This window comes from Macrobrachium nipponense, chromosome 2 (genome assembly GCF_015104395.2).
Source record: "Macrobrachium nipponense isolate FS-2020 chromosome 2, ASM1510439v2, whole genome shotgun sequence".
In the NCBI taxonomy this organism is placed as follows: domain Eukaryota; kingdom Metazoa; phylum Arthropoda; class Malacostraca; order Decapoda; family Palaemonidae; genus Macrobrachium; species Macrobrachium nipponense.
This window is the reverse complement of record NC_087201.1, coordinates 105266765-105280988: the sequence shown is the minus strand read 5'-3', so window position 1 is coordinate 105280988 and position 14224 is coordinate 105266765. Positions and strand designations below refer to the sequence as shown.

General features: G+C 34.9%; 2 protein-coding genes across 2 annotated transcripts in view; one reads left to right on the top strand and one right to left on the bottom strand.

The window, feature by feature from the left end:
* Positions 1–5309: 5309 nt before the first annotated feature.
* Positions 5310–9915, bottom strand: LOC135220885 (uncharacterized). Its single transcript, XM_064258494.1, has 2 exons — positions 9769–9915; positions 5310–6233 (listed from the first exon to the last, which is right to left on the bottom strand). The coding sequence occupies exon 2, from the start codon at positions 6228–6230 to the stop codon at positions 5664–5666; it is 567 nt and encodes a 188-aa protein (XP_064114564.1). The 5' UTR covers positions 6231–6233; positions 9769–9915; the 3' UTR covers positions 5310–5663.
* A 3013-nt stretch (positions 9916–12928) lies between these two features.
* LOC135220884 (visual system homeobox 1-like) overlaps positions 12929–14224 on the top strand; it is a 327377-nt gene continuing 326081 nt past the window's right edge. Inside the window, exon 1 of the mRNA XM_064258493.1 lies at positions 12929–13034. The gene's annotated coding sequence lies outside the window, so the exon portion shown is untranslated. The remainder of the gene's footprint in view (positions 13035–14224) is intronic.

The window sequence follows — 14224 nt, the reverse complement described above, 5'->3', positions numbered from 1 at the left end:
TAACTTTGTTTACGCTGTTCACTTGGATTCTATCGAAAAAATGTTTAATTTCCTGTTATTTTACTATCATACTATATTTACCTTACTAATCCTAAAAACCTTAACTATATCAAAATTAAAAAGATACTTTCACTTTAGGTAGATCCATTCAATCTTTTTCAAGCCGAAAGATTTTTATAAACCATTGCCAACTGGTGAATAGTCTTTGTGGGATCTTAAACCTTAAATGATTATGAAGATAAAAGTTAATTGGTGAAGGAAAAGTATTTACATCTAATTTAAAACCAGTTTATTGAAATAAATTACTCATTATGCATGTGATACAGGTCATTCAAACTATGGCATAGTATGACATACAAGTAATGCCAGGTTCCATTCTCACTTCATTTTAATAACTATTGTGGGGTAAATGCAACAAATTCTTGATCACTGGCAAAGTATTCAGCTTGTATTGCCCGAGATAAGCTTCCGTGAGCCTGTCCTGTGAATGAAAGAAAATCTGGCAGTATTTTTGTTGTATGAAAATAATCAGGATACACCACATACAGCGCCTCCGGTTAGAGCTTTCAGAAAATTACCAAACTGTTTCCAAACAAAAGCCAGAGCCATACTGTTATATAAAAATTTTAAAACTAAAGTTTCTTTGACATTGATAACTTCATAAGGGCTCATATACTAAATGTTATTGAATTACTCTCAAGTAAAATCTTTTAACAAAGTTTGAAGACGTTAAAGACAATGATCATAGATTGTGGTTAAATTTAAAAAAAATTTAATTTTTCCAAGCAATGCAATACCACAAAATTAAAAGTTTTCCCGATAACATTTATAAATAAGTCAACTGAACTGAGGAAACAGAAAAGGACAGTAACACTTATCAAAACATAAAAAACCCAAGTAAACAAACCTTGAAGGTAGGAAAAAAAAAATATCAAAAGGCAAGAAAAAAATTAAGCATTAAACACCCGAAAGGAAAAATTAACAGACTGGTCGGTTGCCTGCACTATACACCAGCCCATCCTCAATTTTAATAAACCATCCTTTTGGAGCAGAGTAGATTACCAGTTTCGTAGATACAAATGTTTATTTGGTTCAGGCTTCTGACTAACGCTGTTATTTCCCGCAAATCAGAGGCACCAAAAGTGCTAACGAGCAAATATCCAACTTAATGACAGTATAAAACTTAAAGACGTCAAGAGCTACCCAGAAAAATGCCAAGTCAATTTACCAGGGCTGTTGCTGTCGGTAAAAGGCATAGCATAAGGTTCTTGGATACTTTAATGTATTAGCAAATAAAGGGTCAGGTATTATAGGAACCAGAACCGGAATATAAAATTTAGTCCGAAGGCAAGCACTGGGACCAAAGAAAAAGTCAGGGGAAGGCGGAAAGTAAATCATTCCCGATTCTATTTAAAGCCATTGATGAGAATAGGTTTGTCTACGTCGTGAAAATAGAGGCCTGTTACTTTATTCTCATGATTTTCACTTATACACTTACGTTGGCAATTTATTAAAAGTTAGTTCGAAATTAACATATTGAAGCTATAAATATTAGCTAAAACTATTAAAATATAACTTAAAAATCACGTAATATGGTTTAAAGCAATGCATTACCAAAACTTTATTAGTCTAAATATTACCGCCCTTATAAGCTGAAAAGTAACATGGAAATTTGCACTACACTACATTACTGCAGATCTCCGGAAACTAAATTAAAGGGTAAAAACGCTAATACTAAGAAGCTTACGTTAACAGGGGTAATTAAATTTAACTAAAATACCACGAAATACTCAAACTTTATACAAATACATACTAAACTTTCAATAACAATAAGTTAACAAGCCTGGGCTATAAACTGCAGAATTCCAGAAAAATAATGTGTCTAATAAAGCTGTAACATCCCACTCTTTGAAACTAACATTTATAGAAACTTAACAAGGATAAGTAACTCTTAATTACACTTGCCTAGTAATTGGTTAAATTAAAACGCACCACTCCCACCCCTCCCGCACCTGTCCATAGGTCCTAAGACCTATGGAACAGGGCATGGGAGGGGCCTCCACCCCTACATGGGCACCGCCCCTGCAGGGGTGGAGTAAAAAGTTTGTATATTAGATGCGAAGAGTAGTCCATAGCTGTGTAGCACGAAAACTTACTTCAGATACTTCTCACAAGCGCAGTTTGCTTCAAGTGTTTCAGAATTCACAACAATCTGGAAGTAGTATAAAGTAACTATAGCAGCATATGGATTTTCTTTATCAAACTATTGTACCACTATATGGATTTGCTTTATCAAATTAAATAACCAATCATATCCTCACATGAATGAAGGCTGACAACTTAAAAAATGTAGGCTTTGCACTAAAGACTTAATATCCAAGTATTGTTAATTAAAGATTGAAGGTTAACCTTCATGGACCATCTGAGATCACCTAATCCTGAAAAATAAATTAGTACAGAAATCTCTCACAACCTATTAGTTTTAACGCTAGCTTGGATTGTAAAACTTAAGAACTACTAAAAGCTAGTATATATAATGGCTAAAGCTTTAACAATATTGGTTAAAGATTTTACCAAATCACACAGACAAGTAATCATTCTCCACAAACAGCATTAAGGTATGCTATGCACATCTGCTAGAATAACTTTTAAAAGGGAAAATGCAGAGGAAAAAAAAGTTTCAATATATCAAAATAGTCTAATCAAGCTACATTTTCCAAGTAAATTAAACACCTGGAGAATAATAAATCTACAATCCATTGCATTAAGTAAACCAGACCCACTAATTATAATGGAAAATAAAAAAAATAACTAAAAAACCACGAATTCCCAAAATTAAATAAAACTGTAAAAAACTTAGCCTTCGCAGAGGTTCAGAGTCGTCACAGACACGCCACCATTCTAACAGTCTTAGGTACTACTGGTACAGGATTTATTCCCTTCTCCTCGCTGTGGAGAGAAGAGTCATTAACTGCAGAGTTCCGTCCTCAAACAAGGCGATTAGACCACAGAACACCGTTGCTGCCGAAGCGACGACTGAGAAGCCATAGCAACAGAAAATTAAACTAGCCTTGTGCTGGTATGGCTAGTCGGCGACTGGTGACGTGAGCTAAGTATCAGCTGTGCTTGTGGGAGAAGCGTCGTGCTGACGTCACCATCAAGGACCATGGAGTCACCTTTCTTGAAGCATGGACGATTTTCACGGAGGAGCGCGACGCCCTTGTTTCTCGTTTAAGGCCAAATTAAACAATCTATTGACGCTTTAATTATCTTCCGCAAGTTACAAAGAAACACAAGTCTCGCTTGTGTTTTCTGCTAAAAATGGTAAAGGGTTCACCTCTGCTTGCTGTAATATGAAGATTAGTTAAAACAACTTTATATTTACTCTCCAGTTTTTATAATATTAAAACCATTGAGGAAATATCTTTCAAATTTCATATCATCTATTATTTTTTAGTGAATAAAACGGTTATGAGGTAGGCCACTGCGGAGTTTTTGAAAAAGTTGAAAACAATAATGGCTGACTTATTTGATAAAAAATCAGAATATGTGTTTATATTTTGGCTGATACTAAAAATAGAATCATCCTTAAATTGTGTTCCTGTCAATGGTACTACATAGGATCAAGCTTGAAAGGCACCAAATGATAAAACAACTGCTGCTGTAGAAGAAAGTTGGTGGTGTCCAGAAATTCAGTAGAACGAGTGTCCTCACTCTCAAATCTTGAGTATGGCATTCACTGCCTAAGCTTTGTTATTAATCAATATAAAAACAGTAATAATGAAACGTAGATATGCTTGTCGAGTTTAGATAATAAATGCAAGTGATATAATAGAAAGTGTTTTCTTATTGACAGCATATTGCTTGTCATGATCACCATGCACCTCAACGGGTGAAACCATTTCGTCCAGAGTATTGTTGGTGTACCTGACCGGGACAGAAAGAAATTTAAGAATTTCACGTGGCAAACGTGAATATAATTTTTCTGTGAGTTCAGGTGACAATGCCTGGTAATAATCCTTTATTCACACAAACACACACATACACTAAACAGTTCCCCCTAATAGAGTTGCTCCAGAAGAAAATAACACACCAATAGTACCACATTCACAATTTGCCTCCGAATTGTAGATAAATCCCGTTTACAGCTCTTAATCACCTGTGGATGGAATGAAATGGAATGGAATATAGAATTTTAGGCCAAAGGCCAAGCACTGGGGACCTATGAGGTCATTCAGCACTGGAGAGGAAACAGAGTAGGTAGGTGTTAAAGATGTAAGAGGAGGAAAACCTCGCAGTTACACTATGAAATAATTCTTAGGAGAGGGTTTTTAGCAAAGTGGAAAGAAGATAATATAAATGGAGGTACAATAAAATAAATAACTGCAAAAAAAAAAATCTGTGGTGCCTACAGCGCATCCCATGAGGGGCACTGATGGCACTACCTCCCTACGGCTTAATCACCTGCGTCACCTTCATCTCCGTGTGACATACGTGTATACGTATGTTCTTAGTCAATGCACAGGTTTGTACTATGTCCATTTGGTCCTTGACGTGAGGAGAAACTGTAGCCAGATGCAAAGCTGCTGCCAATAGAGAGAATCAAGTTACTTTGATCCTTATGGACAACAGTTTAATCAGAAGCTAGGATACCCACCGCCTTCGACAAAAAAATAGGAGATCCCAAGCATGTCCCAGTAGAATTGGCAGTGGCTTCGCTGTTCAGCCGTCCTGATTTACCCGAGTTGTTGTTCATGATTAAGCTGGTGTAATGCCAGCACGGGCTCTTTGTCATAAGACTTAGTAAAGAGGGACTGGATAGCTATCGGCAACTGCGAGTCTCCATAACTGGCCAAGGATCTCAAGGCAATTACAAGAATTTGGACCTGGAGAGATAACCAAGTTAGCATATGTAGTACACATGAGCAGCACAGCCCGAATGAAGCTATCATGAATATTCACATTTAAGTGTTTTGATTAAAATATATACAAATAATTTTCTAATACGATGGCTATTATAACCGAAAGCCTCATTTGAAGCTCTGTAACCATTGGAAGCTCTTTGCACAAATGAAAAGGAATTGCCTCCTTGTTTAACCTACTAATAACCAATTTTAATTTTCCACTATATATATATAATATATATATATAATATATATATATATTATATAATATATATATACTTTTATATATATATATTTGTGTGTGTGTGTGTATACAAAAATGTTTCTCTCTCTCTCTCTCTCTCTCTCTCTCTCTGTTAAACCTTCTAACATTTCTAACCTGAATAGGATAATAAAAAAGAAAACTTCCTGCTATTGTTTATTTTTAAATGTTGTCTAATAAACAGGAGGGGGCTTTTATTACTAAGTAACGTAATCTGAAACCCTTTTCGGTACATAATGATATCAATTACCTTTGCCCTGATAGTCTCAAGTTATCATTGTCTATTACATGCTTGGTATTGGTAGATAGCAATATTTTCATAGCAGCACTTGGGACTGATAATTTCGCTTTTCTACTTTGACAAGTTGCTCTTTTTTATAACAATTTGTCAATCATGAGTCATTAATATGTTTCCACTATGCGGAACGGAATATCAGTTCTGATGTAACGATGAGTCAGAAGTATCTTGAAGAGAAACAGTGCAACAGGAAACTGATTCATGGATTCACGACAGGAGAACTGGCCTTCTCAGTACGGGAAGTTCCACTGTTGTATCCAAACTGATCTGGCCCTTGGGGCATGTAAGGGTATCCATTGCCATTGTTCCCGAAATAGGGGTAAGGAGGATACATCGGATTGTACTGCTGCGGGTTGTAGCCTGTGTAACCTCCTGGACATGTGCAGCCATTCTGGAAGTACGTCCCAAATCCATTTCCAGACTGCGAGGGGTATGAAGGGTAACTGTTGGGATACCCCTGGTACGTGGGCGGGTACATTGCCCCAGGGTTGATCCTGTCTCTGACGGAGGTACCATTGGCGTCCTCCCCTAGACTATTCAATTCTTTATCCGGTTCGCTCCTTGCCCCAGGATACACTTGGTACATTGGCCCAGGGTGAAGCCTGTCTCTGAAGGTGCCATTGTTCTCCCCTGGATTGTCACCACCGAGGAGGCTGTTCGCTTCTTTATTAGGTTCGCCCTTTGCTTCAGGAGACGTTCCTTCGGATTCCACAACGAAGGTTCCACTGAGCAGGCAGAGGCACAGCAGGTAGGATATGAAACTCATTTTCTGTAGAAGAGAGAACGAGAAGAATCTAGATTACAAAAGCATATTAGGGATGGAACGATATTAGTACTACTACAAATATGCGCATTCTTCTTGAACATGTTGACATTGCAGACTAGAACAGGAGCTATCCATATATCACCAATTAAAGTGTGGGAGGCATGCAAAGAATATTTGAATATTCATTTAATTCGCAATCGATAATTGTATGCCTCACAAAGGTGGAAAGGTAATTTAATTTTAGGTGCCTACAATTTCGCGCATACTCCTTGCTCTTAGGTAGTAATTATTCATAAACAATGCAGTACCAGTTAAGTGTTTAAATTTGTTTGCTTCGAAAATTTGCTTTCACTATAAGTGTAAAGCCTTCCTTTTACTAACTTACTGTTGCTCTCATTATTGCGTAAGTCATAATGCTTTAAATTCTGCTAAAGAGCAGTTTTTAGAAACACTGGAAATTTATGTTAATTCTGGAACGCAAGAACGCCTAGCGATATGTTCTACTTAACAACCCACCGGTTACTGTCCCTGGTTACTATACTCGTATTACGGAATTTGTGCTGGAGGTTTATAAGGCTTTTTTGAAAGGGTCTGACATGAGGTCTTGTTCTAAGTGACTGCATTTATCCCTTTGCCATCTCTAGGCGATTCCTAAAACAAGTTCTCACCCTATCTTTCCTTTTCAGCCCTCTTCATGAATTCTATCTTAATCTCGTATGATTTTTTTCTTTTTTTTACTGATACTATTACTACGAATATAGTTGGACTTCCTGAAAAGTTCACTTCAGTGTTTCCAAGAAGAAAATCCTTTCTAATTTTTACGAACTGTCGTAGGATCTCTCTGTAGTCCCAGTAATGCACGAGAATTTGGAAATTTAACACTAACCGTATCTTGACGTGGCACGTCTGCCTCTCAGAAAATGCACTATGCTCCAGTAGGGTGCTGCTACTCTTTCTCACAGAGCAGCTCTTTCAGATGTATTGTCCTTAGGATGCTCCTTAAGCCAATACTTGTAAACTAAGAATCAGAAACTGTCTAATTAGAGACCTAGCCTTGCTTCAAACTTGTATCCACTACAGTCTTGTCACCCAGAACTTGCTTCATTAGACACATGAGGTTATATCGTTCTGCAAATACCGTGTGGAAGTTGTGATTTCGAGAGTAAACTTGTTGTATCAGTTTTTCGTAAGATTTCGTGAAATGTGGGAAAGTGTCTGAATTTTAATCGTTTAAAATGAACAAACACATTGAGAAATGTGACAAGAAAGTATTCAGTTACTTACATGGGAAAGGAGCGAATGATGATAGAATTAATTCCTCTTTATCAAGAATTAAATTTTGTCAAGCCTATTTCCATCGACTAAAGAGTAAATAAAATTAATCATATAAATAAAGGAATCGCGCCTTTTGTCTACTCGAATTGTCCAACCATAAACAACTAGTAAGAATCGTGCCACTGGTGCGCTGTTTTTCATTGTAAGTCTTTACACACTTCTTGACAGGATTCTCAGAAAGTAAACCCTCTCTGTCAGCATTTTTTTTTGACGAAAAGATTTTTAATTTCTCATTGGCGCCAGAGAACGAATTCTGTTTACATGGAAGTGGGGTGTGGAGTGTCCATATTATACTCGTCAACTTATAAAAGCAGGGCCTTTAGTGGTAACAGAATAAAGAAATGGGTCTTCATCATTCGCAGCTCTTCTGCTTTCTGTAAATTTTCTCTTGCTTTCTCATACCGCACCCTTCTCTGAGTTAGACTTCTGGCTCTATTGTATTCTATTAAAGGATACATAACCCGCTTTGTTAGGCTGGCTCGAGGTTACAAGTCCAAAACCGTCCTTGTGGAACGCCAATATTTTAGAACCTGCACTCGTATAAAGCTAGCTTAATTTACATCTGCCAACCAATGCAAAAACATTGAATACATTATATATATATATAATATAGATTATATATATATAATATATATATATATATCTATATATAGATATATATATAATATATATATATATCATATATAATATATATATATATATAAATATATATATGTTTCAAGGCTCTGAGAAATCTATTGATTTTACCTCGACTCTGAATATGCTTTGATAATTTTGGAACCTTATACGATCGCATAAAATTGTAGCAATTTGGTTATTGTAGTCACTTATATTCAATATATTACCGCTCTCCTTACCTTATCCGGCCTGACAATGATAATATCATCACGCTTAGAAAGGGATTTGAGAATTTCCAGATCCTTCCCTTTGAAACAGGGAGCCCAGTTTGTTTCAAGTTTTGAGAAAGCATTTTGTGACAAAACCATTAACTCACTCTGTAGGCGGCTAAGGTCACGTCACAAATCGAGATTTTTTAGACGATGAAATAACACTTCAAAGGGCAGAAAGAACTGGCAGTGTTTAGGTTTAATTAATTTGGTAAGCAAAAATCTAACCCAAATGACAAAAGGAATTCACCTCGTTTAGAGAATACGTATTTCGAAAAATTAAAAATTTTATAACAGCTATGAAATGTTGGTAAAATAATTTTTAAGTTTTGCCAATTTTTTATGGTGTCTCCGTTTAGTAGTGTTAATAAAACTTCTAATACTGTTATTTAAATCTGAGTAAAAATAATCCTATCAATAAAAGGGAGCGATTTATGGAAACTTAAGTGAAGGAAGATATGGAGAGAAGAGGTTTGGTGGAGGATAATGCCTTTGAAAGAAAGCAGTGGAGAAGGCGCATCAGGCAACCGACCCCTTAATGTAGGGATAATGGTGGGAGAAAAGAAATTATATATATATATATATATATATATATATATATATACACGTATATATGTATATATACGTATGTATATACATACATACATATATATTATATATATATATATATATATATATATATATATATATATATATAATCTTACGAAACGCGATATAACTTAAAACACGGGAAAATAATAAAAATCAAACGCTAAACTAAATTAAAGGGGAGGGGAAAAAGGACTTTCATGCATTTATGGAATACACATTAGAAGGAGATATACTAACTATATCTATCCCAAAAGCGTTTATCTCTTTCTTCTTTTTCGTGGGGGTAGAGGCGGGGTTGGGGATAGGGGGATTTTATTCGTGGGATTAAAAGATGGTTTTAGGAGCATAAACGAAGAACCTTTTCCGGCATATTTTAAATCTTTGTTATCAAACTTTGGTACAAATAGCGAAAATTCGCGACTAAACTGGAATTCATACGCAACATTACCCCAATGCAATTGCTTGCCTTCGATTCTGTCTTCAATATTGGTTATTAGTGCAAAGTTTGTGTGGGAAGATGCCATAACATGACAAGATTCTTTCATATGAAGAAATTTGTTCATCACTAGGTATCAAGAAACGGTGAAGTAATGAGGGAACTGGTCTTTGCGAGCCTAGTTGAGGATGTCTTTATCGGACGCGAAACGTTAAGGCTCTAAATGTGAGAGGAGAGAGAGAGAGAGAGAGAGAGAGAGAGAGAGATTCTACAATAGATCGAGTCTTACCTCGCTTAAATGTCGGACAGCCTGCAGAATGACACTGTTCCCGTGCGTTGCTGGTCAGCTACTGTTGCTCAAACCTGTTCTCTACCAGTTACTCCGCACTTACAGGATGATAAGGCCTTTGTTTTATTTAATATGCAGCTAGAGCATCATTTGCTTTGTTAAACAATACATGGAACAATGGAGAGTCTTTCAGCAGTAATGCGCGTTAGGGGAATAACCCGTTAGAACCAGTGCGTCATTGTTATGTGTCGCATTCGGCGAAATAATTCTCGGTCTTATTTCTTTGTGTTTCGTATTGTTCCGCAAACGTATTTATGTGCAACGCAAATTACAGTTACGCGGATATTCGCGTCCAACTACGTCACTGAAAAAAAATAATAAAAAACAAAAATGTTCGGCGGAAGTTACGACACTTATAAGCAACTGCGATCATCTGTATTACATTATATATATATATATATATATATATATATATATATATATACATACATATATATATACATACATACATATATATATATATATACGTACATACATACATGTATATCATACATATCGATACCATACATATATATAATATATCTATATAAATATATATATATTATGTATATATATATATGTATAATATATAATATATATATATATATATATATGTATATATATATATATTATATATATATATATATATATACATACGTGCATACATATAGTATATATACATATCTATACATATATATATATATATATTATGTATATATATATATATTATATTATATATATATTTGTTTATGTATAGGCATATGTATATATGTATGTTTATTATTTATATTTGTGTATGTATAGACCTCTATATATTATACATATAAATATATATATATATATATATATATATATATATATATATATACAGTATAATATATATAATGTATATATATATATATATATATATATATATATAGATATATTTGTTTATGTATAGGCATATGTATATATGTATGTTTATTATTTATATTTGTGTATGTATAGATCTCTATATATTATTATATATATAATATATATATATATATATATATATATACATATATATAAATTATTAGATATATATATATATATATATATATATATATATATATATAATATATATACATACATATTACAGATACATGCATATATACTATACACATTATATAAACATATACATATATATGTTATATATATATATATACATATATATATATATATATATATATATATATATATATATATATAGATTATAATAACTTTCAAACGGACACCCAGGAAAAGGCATTCAGTACATCTAATCACAGTCACCCGAGGCCGACGGCATTTCACAATGTCACATTGCATTATCAAGGATGAAATTGTCACAATAAAATCACTTGGGAACCTATACAAAAAGTATATGTTACATATATCCCACTAAAAAAGACACGGACATGCTCAAACTGATTTAGCGTAATTAAAAAAAAACTAAAAGTGGGTAAGGAGAAGGTGAGGTATATAGGCCCATCTTTAAACAAACTATTAATTAAGCGATTAGTAATTTTATAATGATAGACTCTAAAGTAGTCAATTCTTCATCTTGCGCAGATGTAATGATCTTAAAATCTTTATTATCAATTCGGGTCTTACAATATAAACAGCGATTTCGCGTTCTGCCACGGAGTCAGATTCAGCCCTGGCTACGGGTTGTCCAGATTGAAAGCTTCCGTCATACGCAGCCACTCTTTATATTGCAGGACCAGTATCGATTATAATAAATATTATATCATTGCATCGACACAAGACTAGAGGAACTCGTCGATCCTTATAAAAACTACCATTCCCTCGTTAAACGCCGAGACAGCCTCTACGTAATTGTTTATCGCCTAATTGATAGTTTGGTCTGTACCTTTACTTGTATTTACACTCTTTGCCTGTTAGACGTTTTAGTTACTGTTTGATGCATTTGGAGGTTTGTTGTGTCCGTGTCTTTTTAATGGGATATATGTAACTTTTCATATATTTTTTGGTGAAAATTAGGATATCATTTGACAAAGCTGAAACGAAACCATCGACAGGTTCTTACCTAAATGGAATCTCAGCAGTTGTCTCCGATGAATTCAAACGATCTCATCAGCTCCAGTCATGTCCCTGGGTGGGTTCTAAACGAAACCCTATTTATGAAGGACTTACGTTCGTCGATATTACGTAGTGACTAGTGACAGTCGGTTGCGAAATTTCAAAATCAGTGATTCTGGAGGTCACCAGAATGTTCAAGGAATTCAGCGAAATTATTATTATTATTGTTGTTATTATTATTATTATTATTATTATTGTTTTTTTTTACCATGATTTTGTACACTTATTATATATCAACAACCTAAAAGGCATTATCGGTGTTCGCCGGTAATTCTGATAGCTACTGTCATTGACTGTGGTAATCTCTGGTCTCGTGCCATTAGAAAAGCATTTATACTTCAGTGTTATGCAATAGCAGGAATAATAGTTTGCCCATTATAAGATTAACTTGTTTACTAATACATCAACCGCCACGAGGAGTACACAAAAACCCCATCTTTGGCCCTTTATAACTGGAAGTATTCAGCCAACCGGGAAGAAACCCGGGCTTTAGAGATTTCACACTAAGGTCTCTAATTGTGCCTAATTTCATCGAAATCCGTTAAGGCGTTCCAGAGATCCAAATATCGATTTTTGGCGTTCAGGGGGATGTGGTACGGGGTAGTTGGGTGAGGGACATAGCATATCTCTAGAGTCTAGACTAGAGGAATAACGGTGAAAGACACAACCGTGCATGCTACTTAGTTTTCGAAAAGCTCGTTTTTTGAAATACTGAAAACTTTTAAAGTTTCAGTAGGCCATTCAAATTAGCAACCAAAATTCACATTTCTTGATGCCCGGGTACGGACTTTTCACAACATTAGAAGAGATACCGTTTTTTGAATGTGTGGATTCTGTCATGTTCTTACGCGACGATGATTCTCGCTTTCTCTCTCTCTCTCTCTCTTAGATGAGAATCAAATGTCTTATTTTACCATTACTATATTTTAATTAACAAGCCCCTCTTAACAATATTTCATCCACGTAAGTCATTTTACTCATGAGCTGGTGTCAAGACTCATGATCATAATTCATAGATAATCATCAGTCTTGAGAAGTTTGCAGTAGCGAGTGGATGTGAGACTGGCAGCGCAGACTGGTTTCGACTAGTGTCAAGTTATCCTCTTCATTAACGTGAACCAGAGGTTTGTTCAGTTAAGTTTTAAGTGATTTAGAATATTTCTCGAAAAGCAGTAATGGCAGTTTTTTTTATTTTTTTAAGTTGACGAATTTGCTTCATTTTGTCGTGAAAGAGCTGTCTTCTTGGAGTAGCCAAACTTGAGGAATCTGGTAGTACCACTCGCATCTAAGATGATTGGTACTTATACATCTTTCTGATCGGTTCTAATAGGTGATTTTACATCTGTCTATCAATAAAATTTTACGTGTTTTATTGTGGCCCCTGGTGAGTGTAATAGTATTTGTACGTAATTAATTTTTAGTGTAGACAACCCGTTATTAGGCCTATTGTAAAATATCAGTGAAATGCTTGACAAGGTTACAACAGGTATCACTGCTTGGAAAGTTGATTCCTCTTTCGATCTTGAAAGCAAAGTACTAAATTTATTTTCTCAATTCCACTTCGATCTGACGTTATCTGTCTGTGATATTGTGGTATTGTGTTCAGTTTCCTTTCTTTTCCATATAGGTCTAAAACCCGAAGGTTAGAGAAACGTATTGCCGAACTATCTTTGTTTCCATGACTTGGTATCTTAGGCCTATTAGCGTGTAGCATGAGTTTTTTTTTTTTTTATCCAATGATCTTTTAACATTTCTCTTACGACTCGTATAGCTTTTAAAAGTACTCTTTTAACCAACCAAGAGCCAATTTAATGATAAAACTTTGATCAAGGTAAGGAGGTAGTTCAGGATGTCAAGGGAAATGAACGATGACGTGTGCGTAGCATGAAATGCACCCTTACGAAATGTCAAATCTGTTTTACTCTTTAAATATTATCGTGAATAGGTTAAACCAAAGTCTAATAAAAGATACTTTGGGTTAAACTTGGCCATCCGCGCATTTCGATCAAAAAACCCTGCCTATACTACTAGGGGAGGAGGGGATCATGTACCAGAACAGTATATAGGCCAGTAGCTAACATAACATTACTGTATATTATTATGATAATGATATAATATTAATAATCTCTTGCGGCCATTCAGACTAAAGCTGCTTGCTTCTCTCTCTCTCTCTCTCTCTCTCTCTCTCTCTCCTCTCTCTCTCTCTCTCTCTCTCTCCAACACTGACGATATTTTTTCCAACAAACTTTTATTCCCTGGCTTTCACTGTATATGGAGGTAATGTAGCTTCCCTTAATTATTGCTAAACCGCCAG

Coding starts and splice junctions, on each gene's coding strand:
- LOC135220885 (XM_064258494.1), bottom strand. CDS start 6,230: ATGAGTTTCATATCCTACCTGCTGTGCCTCTGCCTGCTCAGTGGAACC.